The sequence below is a fragment of the Dasypus novemcinctus genome, chromosome 4 (genome assembly GCF_030445035.2).
Source record: "Dasypus novemcinctus isolate mDasNov1 chromosome 4, mDasNov1.1.hap2, whole genome shotgun sequence".
Taxonomy (NCBI): domain Eukaryota; kingdom Metazoa; phylum Chordata; class Mammalia; order Cingulata; family Dasypodidae; genus Dasypus; species Dasypus novemcinctus.
Window position 1 is genome coordinate 75,583,354 of NC_080676.1, and position 24,281 is coordinate 75,607,634.

Genomic DNA, 24,281 nt, shown 5'->3' on the forward strand with positions numbered 1-24,281 from the left:
GGGGAAGGGGCAGGGTTTAGGGATTGGTGGCTGCTGTTGCTGGAGTGGAGGGCAGACTGGATTTTTCCACCCACGCCTGGCTGTTGCTGCTGTCGGGGGAGGGGAAAAGGGCAGACTGGATTTTTCCGCCCTGCGCCTGCGCAGGGAGAAAGAAGAAGAAGGGTACCGCCCCACAGGCATCGGGTGGCGCCATCCGGGAGGAGGGGCGGCCGCGGAAGCATGGCTGCCGAGAAGGGGAGACCCGAGGGCACTCTGCGCCCATGCCGAGCTTCCTTCAGGGGTGGCGGTGAGTCCGACCAGCCACCCTATTATGGGGGCAGCGGCTTGGCCTGCCGCGGCTGCTCCCCCGCCAGGCCAGCAAACCACACTTCAGCCCGAGGGGTGACCGCACTTTCAGCCTGCAGATGTACTGTGCCAGGTGTACCACAATGGCAGACACAACCTCAGGTTAGTCACAGCCTTCAGTAACACCGGACCACGACATCAGGCATCTGCCCTTGCCACCAACATATGCCCAATGTTTTCCTTTATGCTCAGTCTCAAAGATGTTCATTTTAGACTTACTGGGACTGAGTGTTTCTAAATCACATTTCTTCAAATTCTTTAGTCAGAGCCCAGTCCAGAGACAAAAGGAATAGCAGCAGTGCCCCAACTCAAGCCTAGAGACCCCTGTGAGACACTTCTTACTGTGACAAATACAGTATACACCTTTTGTAAACATACCCAAACAGGCTCAGTGAAAGCTGTGAACATGGCTCCTGGTGAATACAGAGGACACCTTCCTTATCCCCACTCCAACCATACTTACCTGCCTTTTCCACCAGCCCGATTCACTCCTCTAGCAATGCCTGATCTCCACCCCTAGACTCTGATTCAGTAGGTCTGGGATAAGGCCAAGATATCTAGTGTTTAAAAAGTTCTGCAGGTGATTTCAATGTGAAGTCAGAGCTGAGAACCACTGACCTTGAGGCTCAACACCACCCACACTCTGTAATTAGTTCCTGTTTGGGAGACTGAGTTTAGGAAACCACCTGGACTCAAACATTTCCACTTTCTCAAACTCTGACAACTGGCTCCTTGACTCATTCTTCCATTGCCTGTTATGATCTCTGGTTACTGGCTGCATGTCCCTGAATCCTTATCTTTCCTCTGTAGATTTCTGACTATGAACTACCTGATTACTGATACCTGTGTTTCATAATGCCCCAAATTACCGAGGCACCAAGTCCCAGCCTCCATTTGTGGCTGTGGCTTAAAACCCCAAGATTCTTGCCAAGTACTGCTCATTTACTATCTGCAAATCACTAAGCTAAGCTGTATATGGGAATTTATATGGGAAGTCTGTATGGAAAATATAAATTGAATAAGATCTGTTCCCAAAGCAAAGACACAGAAAAAGAAAAGAGCAGGGTGAATTCTAGGAAAGGTAGTTGGTTCGATAATTTTCTGGGGCAGAAAGAGGAAACCAGAGACTAGACAGAATGTAGAGGTTTCTTCTTTTTGTTAAAAAGAGGAACTGAGAAATATTGACCAGTGAACAGAAACACCTGAGATTAGGGAAAGAAGGTGCAATGTGTACATTGTTTCTATATTTAATCTGAACTCCAAATACAAGTTTTTAACTGCATGAGGTCCATGTGGGTAACTAATCCTGGGTGATATGTGCTACTTTAATGATAATATGCAGAAATAGTAAAGTATAGAAAAAGCATGATTACCAGCATTATGTGTAGTCATCTCTTCTCCTAATTACCTGTTTCCTGACCCTGGGCATCACCATCCACCTGGTAACAGCTCCCAGACCCTAATGACTAAACCACTCTGAGCTCATCTAGTATGTTTTCAATTACTGCCCCTTAAATGTACGCCCCTGCACTTGCCCACTTGACACCTCTCTGCCTCTTTGTGGCTGTCTCTTATCCTCAAGAAAGGTAAGCCCCAGCTTATCCCTTTTTTTTTTTTTTTAAAGATTTATTTATTTATTTAATTTCCCCCCCCTCCCTTGGTTGTCTGTTCTTGGTGTCTATTTTGCTGCGTCTTGTTTCTTTATCCGCTTCTGTTGTCGTCAGCGGCACGGGAAGTGTGGGCGGCGCCATTCCTGGGCAGGCTGCACTTTCTTTTCACGCTGGGCGGCTCTCCTTACGGGGCGCACTCCTTGCGCGTGGGCCTCCCCCACGCGGGGGACACCCTTGCATGGCATGGCACTCCTTGCGCGCATCAGCGCTGCACATGGCCAGCTCCACACGGGTCAAGGAAGCCCGGGGTTTGAACCGCGGACCTCCCATATGGTAGACGGACGCCCTAACCACTGGGCCAAAGTCCGTTTCCCGAGCTTATCCCTTTAACTACTGACTTTTTCTGATCACCACCTGGTCTGGATCAGGCCCAAGGTGGGGAGTTAGTCCCGGCAATATTGACGAAGACTGTGGGCTTGCACAGAGGACCCTGGCATCTCCCAGAGCAGGAGAACATGTATGTTCTCCTGTAGGGATGGAGAGGGAGAGCTGGTGTGCTGAGCAGCTGGCTGAGCTCTCCTGAGCTCAGGAGGAGACCAGCTATTTACCAAAGTGGAGGATGACTGCAGCTGGAGCTGCTAAAAACAAACCACTCCAGGTCTTATCCATTTCCAAAAATGTTTACCTCTAAGTAGGTCAAAGTGTTCCCAAAGTAGGGCAGTAAGAAGTACCAGTCTATCACTTTCCAATTTAGGAAGCTTACTATTGCTAAGTGTCCACTACAAAGATGGCATTTTAATTCCGACAGCCAATGTCACCCCCCCCCATCAGAAGTAGCAGCTGCAGCAGCGTGCAGATTCACCTCAGGCAATGAAGAGGTTTCCGATGCATTAAATGGAAAGTGGACTTTTGCCTTGCTGTAACTCAGGTCAGTTTAATGAAGATTTCCAATAACAGGAGGATTTGGAATGCAATGCCCTTCCTTGCTCCTTCCTTCCTTCCTCCCTCCCCTCTCCTCCCCTCCTCTCCCATCCCCTCCCATCCCTTCCCTTCCTTCTTCCCACAAATAGAGCAGTGAACAAAATACACAAAATCCTTGCACTTGTGAGGGGTGGGATTAGGAGGGTGGAAGTGAGAGAAATGAACAATAAACATAAATAAATATATCAGGTAGTGATAAATGCAGTAAAGAAAAATAAAATGGGGAAGGGGCTAGAGAGGGTGACGGCAGAGGGAAGGAGCCTCGGAAGACCTCTTGAGTCAGGTGGCATTTGTGCAGAGGAGGGAGGGCAGCGTGGCAGCCAGTCATGCGGCATTCTGGGGGGCCTGGGGTGTACCAGGGAGAGGGAATGAAGGGGGCAGGTCCTGAGGTAGGCATGTGGTTAGGAGAGTGGTCGGATGTGCAGGCTCCCTAAGGCGGCCACGTCCTAATCTCCAGAACCTGTAAATACAGGACTTTGCAGATGTGATTAATCTGAGGACCGGGGGTGGGGGAGATTAGCATGGAATATCCAGGTGAGCACAATCTAATCACAAGCGCCTAAAAGCAGAGAGCCTTTCCCAGCCGTGCCAATGGAAAGATGGTCAGAGAGATGCAGCGCTGCTGGCTCTGAAGAGGGAGGAAGGGGCTGTGGGCCACGGCCTGTGGCGACCTCTAGAAGCTGGAAAAGGCAAGGAAAAACGCTGTCTCCCTGGAGCTGCAGAAAGGAATGCAGCCCTTGATTTTAGCCCAGTGAGACCCGTGTTGGGCTTCCAACCTACAGGACTCTGAGATGTAGGTTTGTGCAGTTTTAAGCCACTAAGTTTCTGGTAATGTGCAGCAGCACTGGAAAGGAATATATAAGAGATGAAGTCAGATGCAGCTCTGATTCAGGTTCCTAAGGGCCTCCTTGCAGGCCACAGGAAGAACTCTGTTTACTCGAAGTGGATGGGAGTCACTGGAACAGTGCGAGCTCAGGAGGCTCTGCAGCAGCTCCGCCCTGGCAATTGTCTATTTGCCCACCTATGTATAACAAAAGACCACTGTACTTCCTGTGGCCTAAAGGGCCAGGTGGAAAGTAAGGCAAATGGGGACAACATCAGATCCAGGGTTCCTGGCTGGGGCTAGTGGGCAATACTGGGGAAACTAGATGACCCAGACCAACCACCACGGCATGGACCAAGAAAAGGGCAGGCTGCTCAGTGACTGGACCTCTCTGCTCCTAGAGGGCAGAGAGCTGGCATTAAAAATGGCAGTAGTTGGGAAATGGAAGACTTCTCAAACATGCTTGTGTGGTTTGGGTTAAGGTGGCAGTTTCAATACTGCATGGACCTGGATAAGGGGCGGCTGTTCTCAAGGTTCAAGTGACAGATGGGAGGACAGCGAGGCATCAAGAGGAAGGTCAGAATCTTGCTCCACAAAGCGCCTCGAGCTGTAGCGTCTCAAGGCCTTTAGTGTCCTACACCACTGGCTCTTCTTGGGTACACAGGGTGGGCTCATCTCCAACAGTCCAGACCAGTGTCCTTCCTTCTCTTCTCCCCAAGATACATTCAGTGAGTGTCATTCTTGGACTCCTTTTACTTTTTTTTTTTTTTTTTGGGGGGGGGGTGGGTGGCAGGGGAATGGTTCCAGCTGAACTGGCTCTAAGCAAGGTCTTGTGGGGACCATTCTGTGGGGTGACCTCCACTCCGCCATCCCAACCTTGCCTCCGAAAGCACAATTAGCAAAAGCCTTTCTTCTCAGGCACTGGACTCCAGAGGCTGCCATTTTAACTCTGAGCCCCGTCAGCTGGCTCATGAGGCACCAAAGGACAAGAAAAATGTTCAAGCCTCACCTTTCTCTCCTCTGGATGATAAGGGACATCTTATCCCGTGAATTCACAGATTTACAGTGAGTACCGGGAGGCATGGAAATATGCTGTCAACATAGGCATGGCATAAGCTAAGTCACAGCAGGCTGTGTACAAAAGGAAAGAGGCAGGGTCTGCAGAGGGCCCCAGAGAGATCAGATTGTTTGACTTTACAGCATGTGTCTCCCTCCAGGTTCAGCTCTACTTGGAAACAGCATCACACCGAGTGTGTTTAGAGAAGGATGTGGCCTGGCCTGACATCTCCTATTTGAATCTTCGATGCCAAGTCCTTTGATATCCTAGAGAATATCTGATGGATGGTAGTAACCATCATTGCTGCTTGCTTATTTTTAAAAAAGGAAAAGGGTGAATTGGATGGCATATATCTCCCTCTTCCTAAAATTGCATCCTGGGAGGGCTCACCAACCTGGTGGTTCCCCCTGAGATTGAACAATTATTATTGAGGCATGTCTGGCCCACCTTAACATAAAAAGGTAAGTGGAAGAAATTGAGTGAAAAAGGAAATAAGAAGGAAGTGGATTTGGCTCAATGGATAGAGCATACTACCACATGGGAGGTCCAAGGTTCAAACCCAGGGCCTCCTGACCCATGTGGTGAGCTGGCCCACGCACAGTGCTGATGTGCACAAGGAGTGCCATGCCACACAGGGGTGTCCCCAGCATGGGGGAGCCCCAAGCGCAAGGAGTGCGCCCCATGAGAAGAGTCACCCCGCACAAAAAAAGCACAGTCTGCCCAGGAGTGGGGCTGCATATACGGAGAGCTGACGCAGCAAGATGACAACAAAAAAGAGATGCAGACTCCCGGTGCCACTGACAAGAACACAAGCAGACACAGAAGAACACACAGTGCATGGACACAGAGCAGGCAACTCGGGGGCGGGGGGCGGGGGCAGAGTTTGCGGAGGGAAGAGAAATAAATTTAAAAATCTTAAAAAAAAAAAAAAAGAAACATGAAATAAAAAAGGCAGTTTTCATAAAACTCCCCTTAGTCCTTCTCTCCTTAAATTGAAGGGTGACGCCCTCATATGTACCCCAACCCTCAAAGTCTCGGCCTCTGATATGGCAGGCCTGGGCTGGGAAGTCAAACCTCAAGGGCAGTAAGTACTATTACTCCATTTGATAGAGTAAAGCACCTTCCCAAGGTCATCAGCTAGTAAGTGGCCAAGCCAGGCTCAGAGGCAGGTCTACCCCAGCTACCCTACACGCCCCCTGCCCCCGGCCATCTCTTCCATGGCACACTACATATATGATGTGAAGCCTCATGCATGTGGCCAGGTCACTTTTGTTTTCACCTAAACAATTAGCCTGAGCATGTAACAGTAAGATGGACTTAAGAGTTTAAAAAGCACTTTCACTTAAATTGCCATTCTCGAGCCTCCCTGCAAGCCTGTGAGACAGGCATTTTTATCACTTCCTCTTGCAAAGATGTGGAAACTAGGGCCCAGGAAGATTAAGTGACTTTCCAGTTGAAATAAGTGGCTTCTCATTCCACATCCTGTCCTCCCCCCAGCCCATCTGACTCCCTGAGAACCAAACCCTCCCTGTTTTCATACCATTTGTGAGTACTCTTCTAGGAAAGGACAGCTTGACTTTAACATATTAGGCTGAACCATTTGAAATGGCTGATATTCAACCATTTTTAAATCCAAAAATGACATTTTCTTGTGGTTCAACCTAATAAATTGAAGATGTTTATTCTGTGCTAGGGTGCATTAAACATAGGTTACCAAGGGTGCTTACCTGACGTGGAGGAAAAAAGTAGACATTTTTTAGAACTAGAAGGGATTCTAGAGGTAATTTAGGAAGATATGAATGAAAGATAATAAAAATGCGATTTTAGAAGAACAGGAAGATAAAAAAAAAACTATAGAAACTTTATAACAAACGGCAATATGAATGGCTGGAGGGAATAAACATGGAAAAAACCTAAACCATAGTGAGTCTCAGAAGGGAAGGTTCTTGCCTCTGAGCTCTGTGTCCAGAGAGAAAGCCTAGATCAAGGGGTCTGTGAGTGAGGACCAGGGGCACACCCAAAGTCCAGGGGTGAGGGTGGACTGCTGGAAGTACCTAAACCCAAGGATGTTTAACAAGTCTAGAAAACCACACACACAGTCACCTTAAAGTTTATAGTTATTGAATTTAATTAGGAATGCTTTATTCTACTCTAAGTATACTTACTTTTAAATAAAAAGAATTTATGGGGAAATTGCTAGGCTCTCATTAAGTGGTAGCTTAGGAAAGAATCATCTAACATTTTATATGAAAATCAAGTTTCTGTGTTATAGATAAAGATCAAAAGGAGATGCATGACTGAATTTGGGCTGGGAGATTTAAACTGAAGATGTTGTGGAGGGGCGAACAGGAGGGGGAATGGGCAGGAAGTGCTTAGATTTCAGCTCCAAGGGAGTTGAATTTTCTAACCATTAGGTCTGCACTAAATGCAAGAAGCTTCCTTTAGAAGTAATGAGGTCCTTGTTCCTGGAAGTGCTCAAGTAACACTTCGTTGACCCCCTGTCAGGGATATTGTAGAAGGGACAAACCTTCTGTAGGGAGAAGGTAAACCAGAAGACCTTTCATGTGCTTTTAATTCTAAGGTTCCAATAGTCCATGAAAACCAATGTTCTGACGTGAAATTAAATCTAATTAGGAGCCACTTTTATTCAATTGTAAAAAGGAAAGTTTCAATTCTAACTTTTCTTTTTAAAACAAGTTCCTTTTTGTAAATTTTTATTTTTTTTCCCCTCCCCCTCCCCAAACCTGCTGTTATTGCTGTGTCCATTTGCTGTGTGATCTTCTGTATCTATTTCTTTTTTTTTGTCTTTTCTTGTCTTTCTCCTCTAGGATTTCCTGGGATTTGATCCTGGGGACATCTGATATGGAGAGAGGTTCCCTCTCAATTGTGCCACCTCAGTTCCTGGTCTGTGCTGCGCTTCACCTTGACTCTCCCCTTTGTCTCTCTTGTTGCGTCATCATCTTGCTGCTGACTCACTTGCACAGGCACTGGCTCATGGTGTGAGCACTTGGCTCACCACATTGGCACATGTGCAGGCACTCGGCTTGCTGCGCAGGCACTGGCTCATCACATAGGCACTGGCTCACCATGCAGTCACTTGCATGGACACTTGGCTTGCTGCATTGGCATTGGCTCACTGTGCGGGCACTCAGTGGGCACTCAGCTTGCTGCACAGGCACTTGGCTCACCACACGGGCAGTTGCATGGGCACTCGGCTCACCAAGTGGGCACTTGGCTTGCTGTGCAGGCACCCACATGGGCACTCGGCTCGCCGCACAGGTACTCAGCTTGCCAGGCGGGCACTGACTCAATGCACAGGCAGGCTTTCTCTTCTTCTTTTTTACCAGGAGGCCCCAGGGATCGAACCTGGGTCCTCCCATATGGCAGGTGGAGGCCTTATCACTTGAGTCACATCTGCTTCCCAATTCTAACTTTCTATAATTCTAAAAAAATGAGTAGAAGCTCTGCTTAGAGTTGACACTAATACATCTCCATCTATATGTCTTCCTTTAAACACACTTTTCTTTAAGAAGTATCATTCATATAACTTATAGCATTTCTCACGCAAATGCTTTTTTTGTTTCAATTATTCTTGTCCAACATTACTATAATTTTAAAAAACAATCTTACTACTATTTTTCATTGCAAATATACTATAATTAAAATACGTTAATGTTAAAATTTTGCAGGCTTATGTGGAAACCTATTTGTAATTTCCACTCTCATTCATAATCCCCACTCCCACATATAATTTTGTTTCTGAGAGGAAGTAAGTTCTGAATTCCAAAGTGTCTATCTCACATTTGGTCAATTACAGATGGACTCCTGTACAAATGAAGTAGAACTGTAGATCTGCAAGCTGTAGTTTGTAACATGTTACTTCCTATCTGAAGTGAAATGGTTTGGGAATGTATATTCTCCAGTCAATCATTTAGTCAGCTTCCCATGGTGAAGCCTTGTGTTAGGTATTATGGAGTAAACTGGAAACCTGACATTAGTTGCTCCTAATGCAGAATTATACTGAAAAGTAACAGAAAGAAAGGCATTTTTTGAGGATTGTCCTGAATCGATAGGAGGTGCCATTAAGTCTGTATGTGATAGCAGAGGGGACAGCAAAGGCGGGCTGCCTGAACTTTTTGGTTGTTTGGCTCCTGGCAGCAGGGAGTTGATTTCCTATCCTGCAGAAAATCTGTTAGACAGGCTGGAAAAGCTCCAGGCTTTGGCTGGCCCCTATCAGAGCTGGACCAAACTCAGCCTCCTGTCCAGAATGCTGCTCAGATTTGTTCTGCTCCAGCTGGGGACACCAGGATCTCACTAATGAGCAAAGTACCCACCAGACAAAATCTCCCTCTTATCTGCCTTCAAATCATTGTAGGGAGAAAACCATACAAGGCCAGAGGTGAGAGGGAAAATGAGAGGCGGCATGGAGGGCTGTTGGTAATGGGTTCATGTTCTTTAAATTTTCATCCAGCTAGAATGGTTAACGGGTAGCTGGTTAGGCTAGGAAGATAAACTAGAGTACCAGTCTCAATGCCTTCAGACTTGGGAGGTTGTATAGTGGTAAACAGTGACACCTTTGGAAATGGGCAGACTGGGTACAAATCTAGGTCTACCACTTGTTAGCTATGTGACTTTGGGCAAGTTACTAATCTCTCTAAGACTCAGTTTCCTTGTCTGTAAAAACAAGGAAAATATTGTTATTAGGATTAAAACATTAACTCAGAACCTGGCCTAAACTAAGGCTCAATAAATGTTAGGTATTTTTTACGAGTTTACTACAAGCTTAATATAAGTCTACTACAAAGAGCAAACAAACCCAGGTTGTATATTTAGTAGCATATATGAAATTCCAGTTTGAGGGAAGTGTTAAGTGCTGGCTCTGACTGTAGCAAGAGCATTGTGCTCAATCCCAGTTTCCACATTTTAAGGGGGATGCTGAAAAACTAGAGTTCACTTACGGGAAGGCCATCAGGATGGAAAGGAGCATCAAATTCATTTTTGAGGAGGAATGGGTGAAAGAAGGCTAGAAAAGAGAAGATTAAAGGGAGATAGGCATGCTACCTTCAAACTATGTAGAGGAGGGAGAACGCTTAAGAGAAGAGTGATGAACAACAGTTCAGAGAAGAATATTTTTCTCTTGGTGTAAGGCAGAATTTTCCAGTGACTGAAGCTACCTAAGCATGGAGTGGGCAGCTCTGCAAGTGGTGAGCGTCTACCACTTGAAGTGGTCAAACAGAGCCCACTGGTTTTCTCTCAGAGAAGGGCTATGAAGAATTCCAGTACGGGGAAGGAATTTGGAGTAAAGGGCCTCTAAGAGACTTCCAATTCTGAGATGCTATGAAGGATAAAGATACATAGCAGGAAAAGAAGTGGACTGAAAATTAGGAAACTTGTAATTTTGAGTTTACTAGCAAACAGCTACACTGCTCTAAGCCTCAGTTTCCCTGTATATAAAATAATGAGGTCATTTGAGATGATCCACTTCTATAATGAAAGAAAGTGATGAGATTCTATGTAAACTGTACAGACAGTGGTGTTCATAGATTTTGAGGAGGAAGAGATTATTTAAAATTTGAATATTCATGGTAGACTTCATGCAAGAACTGGGCCATGAGGGAATGATAGAGGAAAAGAGTTGGGCAGGGGTTTCATTGGCTCCCCAAGTCCAAGAAAGAGACTTAGCAGGAAATGGGGAAGGATTCATGAAGAATCCTGCATAGCTTGAGCATGGTAGAGGGCAAGATTAGGAGGGAAAGGGGAGAAATTCAGGAGGGTGTGAAGTGTTGTTCCAAAGAGTATGCAGATTTTCTCATGGGCAATGGAAAGCCATCCTTAAAGATTTTTGAGCTGGAATGATATGACAAAGCAGTCCCTGAGGAAGGTGGGGCTGGCTGCTGGCCTAATGTAAGTAAGGAAAAAGGGGCTGACTGGAGTGGAGGGAGAAAGGTTGAAGAGGAGCTGCCCCTATCCAGGTGGTACACCTACTCACCTACCCCTCCCCACACACACCTACTCTCCCCAGAACCTTATCCTTGCAGTTTCACACTTGCAAAGTAGTACAGGGGAGGAGCATTGCTTTTGGAGTCAGAAGACCTGGCTGGAACGTCCACCTTTCCCCTGTCTAACTTTTTGACTTTATTCATTTCCAATCTCCCCAAGACATTTTTATCTATAACAGGTAGATAGTAATAGCTGTCCTGGTAATCTATAATCCCAAGTGTGAGAAACAAATGGGGTCATGGATGAGAAAGTCGCTTGCAAACTATACAGTGCTGGATGAATGGAAAGAGATTATTACACTACCTGGGAGGCAATTAGAAACTGAGAAACAGGCAGGAAGTGCTCTCCTCTGGAGGAGGAAACCTTGCTACATCCTCCTTTAGTGCAAACCACAGCACCAAAGGTAGACTTGGTTCTTAACTTCCCACCTGGTCTGCGAAGTCACTCAGGCTTGCTGAGGCTCCTGCCTCCCTCTGTTCAGAAAAGAAATTGTGGCAACTCCATTATTGTAAAAGGCATTTGTGAGGATGAGGAGCGGTATCAGGGCTGTATAAGGGAAAATGAGATAGGCTGGGAAGGCAAAGGAACGTCCCTGGAGAAGAAGATTCCTGGAAGGACTGGCTGTTCTCCAAGGGAGATGCTGCTGGGCACGTGGCCACTCGCCCAGGCAAGGGGACAGGGCAGAATGAATGAGGCATGGGCTTGAGAACCAGTCATCTGTGAATAAACGGCCTTTGAGGCTAAAGGGTCAAGAGGGTTGGTTCATATCCTGGAGAACCCTCCAGAGGTCTGGGGAGGGGACCAGGATAAAAGTAAAAGGGACAGTAGCTCTAGAGTGAACAGAATGGAATTCCTTACCCATTTAGGGGCTGCGGCCTAAGAAAATAAGTAGTATCTTTGAAGCAAGATAGCATAGACTGACAGAACTCTGTACCTCTTGTCCCTTTGGTACTCCCTAATTTTTAGTAAAATCTCAACATTGCCCTTGAATATTAAAAGTAACAAAAGTTTTGTGCGATCTATGTATCTTTTTTAAAAAAAAGCGTAACAAAAGTCACTATTTGGTGGGTGCCTGTATGTGTCAGGTGTCACCTTTGCCATCTCTTTAATCCTCATCCCAGTCCTGCAGGGCGGTGTAAACCCTGTGAAGGATGATAGGCTGAGCATGACTGGTTCGCTGCCTTGCTCAACATCATCAGGCTGTGGGTGGCAGCTGCCTGTGGGGCCCACGCTTTCCCTACTGCTCTACATCACCTTCCACAGCCTGGGCAAGCTGGGCTAAGAACAGCGGGGCTTCCCGGGGTCACTGCTCCTATGCCCCAGGGATCCGCTTCCAAGGCCCAGTCTGGAAGCCCTGGGCTTGGTTTCACTAAGCCAAGTGGCATTTCCTCACAGCTTCTCCAGACGCCCAGCCTGAGCTGGGAAGATGCCTGGGAATAGAAAAGGAACACAGAGGGCCTATAGAGCCAGGTGGAGAGGAACCCAGGACAAGTGCATCCTTAAGTGTAACTGATTTCCTAAGCCTGACACACTGGGGATGCAAACCCACTTAGCAGGTGGTTCTCAACTCTGACAGAACATCAGGATCACTGAAGACTTTAAATGCCCAGGTCCTTGGAGGCTCTGAATTCACTGGTCTGGGGAGGGGTGATGCATCAGTGTTTTTAAAAATCTCACTCGGGGGGTTCTAAGATGCATCTAGAGTTGGAAAACACTGCTACAAAGTCTTAAAAGGAGCTGCCCTCCTGAGCTGAGAAAATGAGAGGGGATTATAAAAAAATGATTATAACTCCAGTGAAAAGATCCCAGGTGTCAGAGAGGCAGTAAAGGAATAGGAAAGACAGGCCATCCCCTACTTTGTCACACAGCCCGTTGTTTTTTGCAAACATCAGTCATGCTGGTGATGTATCCAGAGGAAACGAACCACCGCTATCTCCCTGGAAGGACCAGAAGGAAAGACCAACAGAGAAGCCTTAGCACTGTCCTGAAGCCAAATGGGCAGAATGTATGGTTTGGGAAAGTCACCTTGCTTTCCTGTGCCTAGGATGCCCCCTGGATATGAGGAAAATTGGCTAGTACAGTGGTTCTCAACCCTGGCTGTACCTTAGACCCACTTAAGGAATATTTTAAAAATACCGACCCTCATGTCCCACCCCGGAGTTTCTGGTTCCAATAGTTCTGGGCAGGGCCTGGGCACTGGCATTTTTCAAAGCTCCCTCCATGCTGCTAACAGTTGGCAGCTCTTCTGCCTCCATCTCTGGCAGGTGACCACCGTGGCCTGAACAGTCGCATGCCACTTGCCACTTCATTCAGATACTGCCCAGTTTCTCATAGCCTCCCGGGAGCTCTCACCCAATGCTCTCTGTAAAGGTTAAGTGGACCAGCTCCACTCCATGAATTGAAAAAGAAAATGATTTTGGCCTGCAGCACTGGATGAGGCCATCCTGTCCTGTTCCACAACCCCTGAGCAGGAGAACATGTCATTCTCAACCCAGGTGTGCACAATGTATAAGGTGGAAGGCCCTCAGAGGCACTGTCGCTGCCGAGGGGAGAGGAGGCCAGGCTGCCAGCCAGGCAGTGGGCCGGGATGGGAGAAGGCAGGGCTGGTGGGACTGGTCTGCTAAGAGGCCAGCACACCCGGGAGGGAGGTGCCTGAGCAGGAGGGAGGAAGCTTTCCAAGCTGGTGCACCCCCGGCTTGTTTCCCCCTTGGCTAAATTTTAATCAGAACCATATTCCTGAGTTTCCTTGATTTTCCCCTTCCCTGGTATTAGAAACTTGAGTTTCCCTAGTCAGCTGCTTCAAAGGGCTGAGAAGCTGTCCCCTGAAATACAAATTCCCACACGACTTCCTTACACGGTCCTTTCTTAGCCCTCAGAGAAAAATAAGGAAAAAGTAGTGGTGGCTAAAGTGGGGTGAGGATAAGAAGGAGGTGGTGGAGGTCAGAGGTCTTCAGCTTTCTTTTCTCTCTTGGAAAAAGCAGCCAGAGGCTAGATGGTCAGGTCGGGCAGCGCTAGTGCTGCAACCCGCCATCGCCACCTAGTGGAGGGAAGGAGGCAGTCAGGCTTTGGAGACGGACAGGCTGGAATTGCCCAGAGAGAAACACGTCAGACATTTAATAAGCCCATTGTGTCTACCAGGTCTGTATCATATATACAATTCAGACCTCCTGAGTGAGCTTTTCAGAGAACTCGGGCTCTAGTTTAATGTTGTGTGACCTCTCCTTCACGTTTGTGAGGACAACACAGGCCTGCTGGGAGGATCAAATAAAACACCCCAGGCACCAGAAGCTGGCACTGACTGCGTGATGCCCAGGGACCTCAGCATCCCATTCCGCTTGGGGTTTTGGGTCAGGGGAAATGTGCTGTGAGAGGTGGAGGCACCTGTGGTCCAGGAAGCCTGCAGTAGGTCTCCATGGCAACCCTGTTCCCTGCCTCCCAACAGAATCAGATCCATTCCCCTCTTCTTTTCCCCATAAATACTTGGCCCAGGTCTGCATAAAATGCTTCCTCGATGCTCATGATGTGAAGAGTTATAAAAATAAGCTCAGAACTAATACTTGGTTCTGGGTCACGCCCTGGACCTCACTTTCCTCCGTGTAAAACAAGAGGCATCAAGGCCCCTGCCAGCTTTGACACCCTAAGTTGGTGATTCTCACCATAAGCTTCAGATTCGCCTGGAGGGTTTGCTAAACTACAGGCTGCTGGAAACCCCCACTGATTCATAAGGTATGGAATGGGGCATGCAAACTTGCATTTCTAACAAGTTCCCGGGTGATGCTCTGAAGACCACACCTGGAGAACCACTGCTGTAGGTGTTTTGGTTTCTTGGTATAAGGAAAAGGGAGCAAAGAGGAAATGCCAAGCTTACGTAATATAGAAGCCAAAGCCCAAACGATGTGTCCCTCAGAGGCACATAACTAAGGCATGCACCTCGAACCCTGCCGGGCTGAAGGGAACGACCTCCGGTTTGCCGTGTGCCTCCGCGTCAGCAGGAATGAGTATTTGGTGTGGGAGGGGAGCAGAGAGGCAGCCGGTTGCTGTGGCGAGGGAGAGTGGTCAGTGGAGAAAGGGGGAGCTGGGCTTGCAGTCACAGGAGGAGGACCTTTCTGAATGTGGGGGATATGGTGCCAGAGCTGGAAGAGATCACAGAGGTCACCTAATTCAACCTTCACTTTAAGGATGAGGCTACCAACTCAGAAAGCTTAAATGACATTCCCAAAGTCCCAGAGCTAGTCAGCAGCTCTTTCTCTTCTAGTTCCCAACCCTCTCTCCTCACAACCAGGTCATGGGGAAACCCCACGTGGGTGTCAGGAGCTCCACCAGGCTCTTCAGTTAGTCAGGCCACGTATCCTTCCCGCTCTGTTCCCCCTACCTTTCACCAAGGGGAAGAAGCAGTCCATCTCCACGCTGCTTCGGGAATGGGAGATGCACAGGGCGCTGCTGGGGACCAGGCCCTCCTGCGGGGGGCTGCGCTCCGTGGTGCGGACCAGGCACCAGCCGGGCCGCTCGCTGGGCCGCTCCAGCAGCTCCACCGTTTGCCCCACCTGGATGGTCAGCTCACTGCTGTGGCCCGCGCTGAAGTCCTGGAGAACCACGGTCAACTCACAGCCACCGGAGAGCTTTGGGACAGGGAGGGGGCATATGAGAGACAGGGGGGTGAGACACGGAGGGATGGAGGACACGGGGGGGGGCAGGGGAGGGCAGAGAGGGGAAAGAAAAAGGGCAAGTGTGGACCAGGGGGAAAGATGGGAGTTAGGGTGGAGAGAAGGCAGGAGATGGAACAGGGCGTTGGAAACAGGAGAGAAAACAGGAAAAAAGACATGTAATTAACACAAGGCCATTTAATCTGACACGTTCAAGTTGTAGCAAGTCTGGACCCTGCCCACAACCAGGGCTTGGATTCCAATTCCTTCTTGCTTGGTAGGACTTTTGTCATTGTTCCTTTTGCCACGCTTCCAGCTAATTGTGCCTTTTAAACCTTCCCGGGAATGTCCTTTACTCCTTCCAAGGACACGACCCTGTGCTCCGTCCTTCCCCGCCCCCTGTCATTGCTCAGACTGTGCTGACAGCTATTTCTAACTCCCTCCCTCTCATTTGATTCTAGGTAATGTCTGGGAATAACAGAAAAGAAGACCTCCCTTCTAACCCCCGCAACACCCCCCACCCCACCCCTCACGGGACTGTTTGCCTAAAACCGAGGCTGTGATTGGCACACAAATTAATGGGATTTCAACTGAAAGGCAGAGGCAGAACATCAGTTACCTGGAAGGGGCATAGGGTTATTTTACATTAGCTGAGCCACAGAGGGGAAAGAGAGAAGAAGAGGGGCCACATCTTATTTAGGAACCAATTGCCCATCCCTAGTGAACCACCCTGCCTTTACTCCAGGTCTGCCTCTTCCCTGCCATGGATCCACAAAACTGGGTGGAGGGTCTCCGGGGACAGGGGCAGGAGCCCCTCTACTAGCTAAACACTGATCCTTTTCACTTTTTCATCTTAGGAGATTGGCTGCACTTTCCCCTCTCTCCTCTGGCCTCACAACTCCATGAGAATACATCTGTTATTCATCTGTCCCATAAAACTAAGTACAGAGCATCCCTCCTGGGACAGCAGCTGCACTGAGAGGTAGAGCGAGAGGTAGAGGAGGGAGGGAATAAGGAATCCGAGAGGCCTAGCTCGCCAGCCTCTTATTCTCTCATGTTTTCCTCCAAACAGCAGTTCAGAGGGAAAGCCCCCACCGCCAGGGACCTTGGCTTCGGTCTGTGCAGCTCTGATTTAAACCTCCAGGACCTGAATTTTCTGCACCAGCAGCCAGACTAGTGCACTAGCTATTTCACATACACTCTTGGAGCCTTCTGCTGAATGGTAAACAGCAAATAATCACAGTGAGTAGGAACTCAAGAGACCACCAGGGCCAAAAGCTCAGCATTTGGGACTGTGTGATTTTTCTAGTAAAGGAACTTGAATGTCACAGCGGGCCTGAAAACGTTAAAGTGATGCTGCAGCTGATGCCTGTGAAAGGCCTCACCAGCAACCATAGAACAGAATGGTTTGTGCCCGCTAAGCACACTTCCATGGATGGGCATGGCACTGCGGCTGGGATTAGATCAAGAAGAGAAATCAGAACAGAAGGTGGAAAGTGGGAAGAGAGAGGAAGAAAAAAAATAAATAAAACAGGCCTGTTGCCTCGTTTCCATTCAACTTTCCTGGTCCCATGCAATGCCTGAGTCCCATTCTCCCACTCCCCTGGAGCTATCTTCTCTAAAATGTCATCCAGAGAAGGACGTTGCAAGATTGATAATATCTAGCATCTGTAGAGTGCTGGTACAGTTTACAAAATATCTTCACAAAAATCCACTTGATCTTTACAATAATCAGGTGTTATTACCATCTCCACCTTATATATTCAGAAAACGAGAGCTCAGAAATGTCGAGATCAGCTGTTGGAACATTCAGTGTGCATAAAAATTAGCTAGGAAGTGTATGAAACAGCAGATTCTCTGGCCAGTCCCTTCCCTGCTCCCCAGTCAGAGATGATGATTCAGTAGGCCTGGGTTAGGGCCCTGGAATGTGCATTCATAACAAGACCTCTCCCCACTTCTACCCCCCAGGGTGATTCTGAGAAACGCTAGTCAAATAGCTTGCCCACGGCCAATCAGCAGGACTTGAACCCAGACTGTGGCTACAAATCCCATGCTCCTTAAGCCACACAAATTATGTACACATTTAGGTATGCTTGTGGTTGGAGGGGGTGGAGGCAGGTGGAGAGAAGACAGCCTGAGCTACTGGTCATAGCAGGGTTTTGCTTGGCCTTTGATCAAATTGTTTTTAAACATTTTGAATCGCAATCCTCTACAGGAAGTATATTTTATATTTTAACCAGGATATATTGCATAAGAATATATACTGAAAGAATATACACTGAAAGAAGATTCATCCTGATAGTTTCCCTCTTTTTCTATTTCATTTTTTCCCTCAATTGCTGGTAGCATCCCACTAAATAGATTCCACCATCCTCTAAGACCCTCGATGACCACTAAACTTCCTTCTAACTTGAGAATTTCTATCACTGAGCTTCTACACCTCAGTGGAGTAGCTCCTCTGCATCAAAACCAGGTACTCAGTGGTTTTTTCCTCAGGGTCAAGCATGCTGCGGCTCGAGGTGTCCCTTACGGGACATGGCGTCCAGTGGGCGGTATAGCCCATCTGCAGAGGGTACCTGAGGTTCTGTTTGCAAACAGCCCAGAGAACCACCCAGATCCGAGATCCCCTGAGGGTAGTTACAACCAGACCATGGGTGGGGTGGGTGTGTGTGTGGCGGGGTAGGATGAGAATAAAGATCTTACAGATTCCAAAGATGCCGGCTCCTGGAGAGAAGCCTGAACTCACCACTAGGTGTCAGTGTTTGCCTCCTGTAGGCTGCCCAGTCCAGACAGACAAAGGAGGGCGTGGAAGAAAATGAACCGGCAATTTTTTCTGTGCTCACACCTAATAGATAACCCTGCTTGAGCTTTTGAGCCAGTCAAATACAATTATGGATGAAATTGAGGATGAATGTCCTGGTTTACCTCACCTCAATGGCTTGAACAAAGAGAGTCAATGTACCAGGTCCCCACACCATGACAAGTTGGGAATTTGAGAGCCTGGCAGCCAAGGGGGTTAGAGAAAGCGGCTGAGTGGAGAGAACAGAGACGCCCCAGGACGTCGGGATTCCGGAGCTCACCCTTGAGAAACACTGCTTCAGGACACCCAGACTGCAATAAGTACCAGACAGATCTAAGAGCCCCTGTAGGGTTACAGGTCAAGGACAGAGGGGCCAAAGGACCTTTGAGGGATCTTGGCAAACTTAAGAGGAAAATTGCAATCCTTAAATAAGATTCATTTATGTTTCATGTTTTAAGCCTTTTTCTCAACTGTGGTGAGTTGCGCCACCTTAATGATGCTAATTTACACAGTGTGGTCCTCATCAACCAATACAAGCCAATTTCTCTCACAAACACAAAATTATCACTTTCTTATAAATGCGCATTCTCAATTTTTCTTTCTGACCAGTTCTAGTCTTCTCTGTGTGTCAACAGGTCTTCCTGTCTCAAAAAGCCCTAGGATCATTACTTTCTCCTCTTTTCCTCTTTCCATTGCAAAAGAACCAGTGAACTCATCCTTTGGAGGAGCAACCTGTGCCCTCTCCTTTCTTCCACTTTGCCACTTCATCCTCATCCTTTGCAGTGGTTCATCCAGAAACCCTTTTCTTTCTTAGCTGGTCTGCCTCTCCCTGAGCTAAATCTCTGGTCCCAGGAATTGAAATTGGTTTTAATCAATACCCTGTTAGAGAAAATGGTGCAAATGGCATCGCTGTCTTGCCATTTTTCTTCCCCACAGCCTCTTAAGAACTCTTAACATCTGCCTGTGCAAATCTTTAGATTTTTATTTTATTTTGTATTTCTTTTATTTTAGGTTTTCTAATCTCTCTTTTTCTGGCACAGCATTCCCTCCCACCACTCCAGCTGGGCTGATGCAATATAAAGTTGGTCTCACTGTTATTTACCCTCTTGATTTACTAACCATCAAAACATAGACATGAAGCTGTAAAACCACTGCCCCTTTATCTCTTCATCCCCCTTGGCTGTCTGCTGGGTTTGTCTTTAGACCATTTGGTCCCTCCCTGGGCAGAGCCATCACAGCTGGGGCATTCCAGAGCTGTCTCCTCCAATGTCTGCACCTCCCACATATTAATGTATTTGTAAGACTGCTTTATTTTTATTTTAAAAAAGATTTATTTGTTTATTTCTCCCCATCCCCTTGTTTGTACTTGCTATGTCTGTTCGTCTTCCTTGTTTCTTTAGGAGGCAATGGGAGCCGAACCCAGGAGCTCTGATGTGGGCGGGAGGTGCCTAATTGCTTGAGCCGCTTCTGCTCCCTGCTTTTTTGGGTCTCTCATTATGTTTTTCCTCCCTGCATCTCTTGTTTCGTCACCTTGTTGCGTCAGCTCACCCCACTTGCCCATTGTGTCAGCTTCCTGTCTTCTTTAGGAGGCTGTGGGAAACTCCGCTCCCTGCTTTGTTACGTCTCTCATTATGTTTTTTCTTCTTGTGTCTCCTGTTGTGTCAGCTCACTGTACTTGCCCATTGTGCCAGCTCACTGTCTTCTTTAGAAGGCGCTAGGATCTGAACCAGTGACCTCCCATGTGGTAGGCGGAAGCCTAGTTGCCTAAGCCACATCCGCTTCCCTGCTTTATTTTTAATTGTCGATTCCTTGAATAACCACTTCCATCTGATGTGTGTGCTGCACCTTCTCTGGATCCAGATGTTAGTTTCTCTGATGCACCTTTCTCCCCTACCCTGCCCCATTCTTCCATTTTCATGGCTTTAAACTTTGATTATTTTTATAATTTACTCAGTATCACTGGCTCACTCTTGGCATGCCTTACATGCCTGCTCTTGCTGCCAGTGGGATGCTCATACATACTGTACTGGGCCAAGGCTCCCCCTTTTCAAACTGCAGATTTCACTTTCAAGCTACCCCTTGTAGATTTTGCGTACAGGCAAGCCCTTGCTTTCCCATGATTTAAAATGTCATTCTACTCACTACCAAACTGAGTTATGTTCATCTTCATAGACGACAAACAGGTAATCAGGTCTTCTCTTCCTTTAAATATTTCTCAAGGAAAAGAGAGAACCTGCTGAGCTGATCCTTTTTGCTGACCTAAATGTAAAAACTCTACTTTTCTGATTTAAATGTATTTCTTTGAGCATGCTCCAAGATTTCTTTAAGATAACCCATAGTTTTTTGTTGTTGTTCCTTCATGTTGCATCTTTGGGTCTTATCTATCAGCTCATAGGAATTCTCTCAATGAACAGTGTTCCTATTTGGCAGCATCCACCAGCTGAAACCGGGGACCTGTAGGGAGGGGGTCTCCATCTTTCACCCCCACATAGGTTAGATGTGCTTCAAAGGGCACCAGGAAGATCTCTTACCCGCTGTTCAAAACTCCGATGCTATATCATATTTTCACTGTGTATATTCTTATGATCTGCTATGGATGCTTAATTTTCAAACAACTTTCAGTTCAATCCACTCTTGATTCTGAGACTAAATTAATTCCTACCTCAGGAAATGGTAGGAGCCTTGAGTTGGTGGCAGACTCTCAGCATGAAGGCAGGTGCTTCTCCTGCTGCTCTGACCGTGTACCTTGGTTTCTGTAATTTCTCATTTCATTCTCTTTATCATATTCCCCCACTCCAATCCACCCTTACATGCCTTGTGCCTGACTTGGTTCTCTTCCCAGGAGCTTAGCTCTAGGGGTCAGGCTCCTTCTCAGACATTTTCTTTGCCTAGTTCCCTGAGACTTGCCTGCAGTCAGCCTTTTGCTAAACCTTTTTGATGCGAATTGTCTACTTGGATTTCCTACAATTGCCTGCTGCTAGGTCATCCTCTAATTCTCTGCCTTTACTCTCCCATTCTCTCTCTTTTACAGGTTCTATCCATTCCATGTGGGGCGGGTTCCCCTGCTGACCAATCCTGGTTGAACTTCACCTGTTCCACCCTCTACAATGCTTCCCACATTGTAGGAGCTCCCCACATCCTCACTTTCTCCTGCTCCTCAGGGCAGCCGTGTTGTCTGCTTTCCAGCCTGGACCACTACACACAGAAGAGACTTCATAACCACCCTTGGGAAACCTTTCTGTGTTTTATAACTCTGAAGTTGTTACCCATATTTGCTAGAAACTACTCTTGCTTTAATTTAGGTCCAGTTTTCATTGGTTAGTTTTTGGAGATTCACTGAACATCCTACGTGTATAAATGCAGAATCCCTAGGAACCTTCTCATGGAAAAAGAACAAAATTAGTCTCTGCTGGTTTTCCAGCGACATTCAGAGGGGTGGGGCAGTACTGCACCCAGCCTCCCAGGGAGGCCATCACAGAGGTCATCGCAGAGGCCATCGCAGGGCCCCAGCCTCTCTACTACCTCTTGAGCCTCCACCCCGTCCTCCCGAAGTAGCAGAGCCTAGAGGTTAAGGGCGTGGACCCTGGAGCCCCTCCCCAGTGTGTGAATAATTTTGAAGCCCTTAGAACAGAGTTAGTGTTCTAAATGTTGGTTTAAAAAAGAAATTCTAGGTAAGTAGATGAGGCTTAAGCAGTTGGGTGCCTACCTACCACATGGGAGGTCCTAGGTTCGGTTCCCAGTGCCTCCTAAAGAAGATGAGCAAGACAGTGAGATGACATGACAGGCCGGTGTGGCAAGATGATGCAACCAAGAGTCACAGTGAGGAAACACAATGAGAGACATAACAGAGCAGAGGTCGGTCAAGCAATGCAGCACCTTCCTCCCACATAGGAGGCCCCAGGTTCAGTTCCTGGTGCCAGTGCCTCCTAAAAAGAAGCTGAGGGAAACAGATGTGGCTCAACCAACTGGGTTCCCATCTACCATATAGGAGGTCCAGGGTTTGATGCCCAGGGTCTCCTGGTGAGGGCAAGCTGGCCCACGTGGAGTGCCGGCCCATGCAGGAATGCCACCCCGTGCAGGAGTGCCGCCCTACATGGGAATGCTGCCCAGCGTGGGAAAGCTGCCCTGCGCAGGAGTGCCAGCCGGTGTGGAGAGCTGGTGCAGCAGGATGACACAAGAAGAAACAGAGAGGAGAGAAAATAAGAAGACATAGCAGAACGGGGAGTTGAGATGGCGCAAGAGAGTAACTGTCTCTCTCCCACTCCAGAAGGTCCCAGGATTGGTCCCCAGAGCTGCCTAATGAGAATACAAGCAGACACAGAAGAACACCCAGTGAACAGAAACAGAGAGTGGGGAACGGAGTGGGAGGGGGGAATAAATAAAAATACATCTTTAAAAAAAAAGCTGAGCTGACAGTGAGTGCAAACGACAAAGAGGGGGAGAAAGACATTCTAGAGATGGGGTAGAGAAGAAATGGAAAAACAAAATCAATTCTTATGGTATGCTGATTGGAAACAATCTATACCAGCTGTTTATATGCATGTAAATTATTATATAAATGAATCCATCTCTTTTCCTTTTAAAAATCTTAGTGGAGTCTTGCCCTGACCCAAGTCAACAGAAGAACTGGCCCTAAAGCTGTCTAGGGAAGGTAATGCGTTCACCTTTAAAGGTGCCCGAGGCAGCACATGACTTCTTGTTAAAACCAAGGGCGTAGTAGGACTCAGGATCCTTTTATGGAAAATGAGGACTTCTTCCTGCCTCTTCGTTCTGCATCGCATTCCATGGACCTCTCGTCTGAAGAAGCCTCCCTTTTCCAGGAGTCTGATAACTGCCTACAGTACCTCCCTCCAGAGCCTTCTGGTAACTGTGAACTAGTTCGCTGAGCGCTTGGATCTGATACTCTGACAGATAGGGACTCACGCTCGGGAGAGCCCATCAGACAGACGGACCTCCTCCTCCTCTGGCCGCCTCCCTCTACCGTCCTCCGTCTACTCCTCCCACAACTCTTAGCCAGCAGGATGCAAAGAGCTCACGTGACTTAAGTTCTGAACGGTGACATGGGAGGCCAGCGCTGGCTGTAAAAAATGTGAAGTTGGAGGGTGTCTCCTTGGCACGATTTAAAGGGCACTGGGAAGTCCTGCCAACTCCTGTGCAAAAACCACTCCTCTCCCCAGCCCTCCCTGCACTGCTGCGAATGCCTGGAATTCTACCATCAGAAATTAATTTCATTCAATTAGGTAATTAAAGTCCTTTACCATGAAAAGCCTAAAGGCACAGTGTTACATTATTCCCTTCTAATTGCAAAAAGAAGAGATGCAGCATATGGTGACATACAATTTTAAATATAAAGGTGTTAATAACAGCATATTTTAAAATGATAAAAATGTAACATCAATAACATTAACCAACTCTAAAACATAAGTTCCAACAGGAAGGAAATGGTTAATTGGGGTTCATCCACTAAGTGAATTATTAATTATGAAGCCATTAGATATTTATAAAGATTTGTAATAGCCTTAAAATGACTTATTTCATTAAATGTAAAGAAAAAAATGAGGACAGCATGCAAATCTGCATATATAACTATATGCAAAACATCATCATCATCAACAACATAACTCTGCTCATAGAGAACAAGTAGAAAGCAAATTCATTAAAATGATAACACTAGTTTTGTTGGGTGATGGACTATGGGTAACTTCCCACTCCTTTCTAATGTTCAGTATTGCCCAGTGTATCTCAATTAAATGCTAATTTATAACGAAAGTAACATCGACAACAACAATCTCTAAAACTAATCAACAAATGGAATGAAGCAAGTGTAAATATTCCAAGGAGGCATAATATTTTTTGGGGAAAAAAAGAGGTAGTAGAAGGGATAGTTCCCAGTTTTACTCCAGGCCTACTATATGAGCTTCCAGAAAACCTGGAGTTAGTGATGATTCCTCACTGTAGGTTCTCCAAAATACTAAACCTTTATCCTTGCACTACTGTGAAAATCAGATGAACTCTTCAGAAA

General features: G+C 47.1%; 1 protein-coding gene across 1 annotated transcript in view; it reads right to left on the reverse strand.

The window, feature by feature from the left end:
• The window catches only part of KALRN (kalirin RhoGEF kinase), a 775,504-nt gene that overhangs the window by 162,380 nt on the left and 588,843 nt on the right, over positions 1–24,281 (reverse strand). Inside the window, 1 exon segment of the mRNA XM_058295672.2 lies at positions 15,189–15,435. Within this exon segment, the coding sequence (XP_058151655.1) occupies positions 15,189–15,435 (247 nt within the window).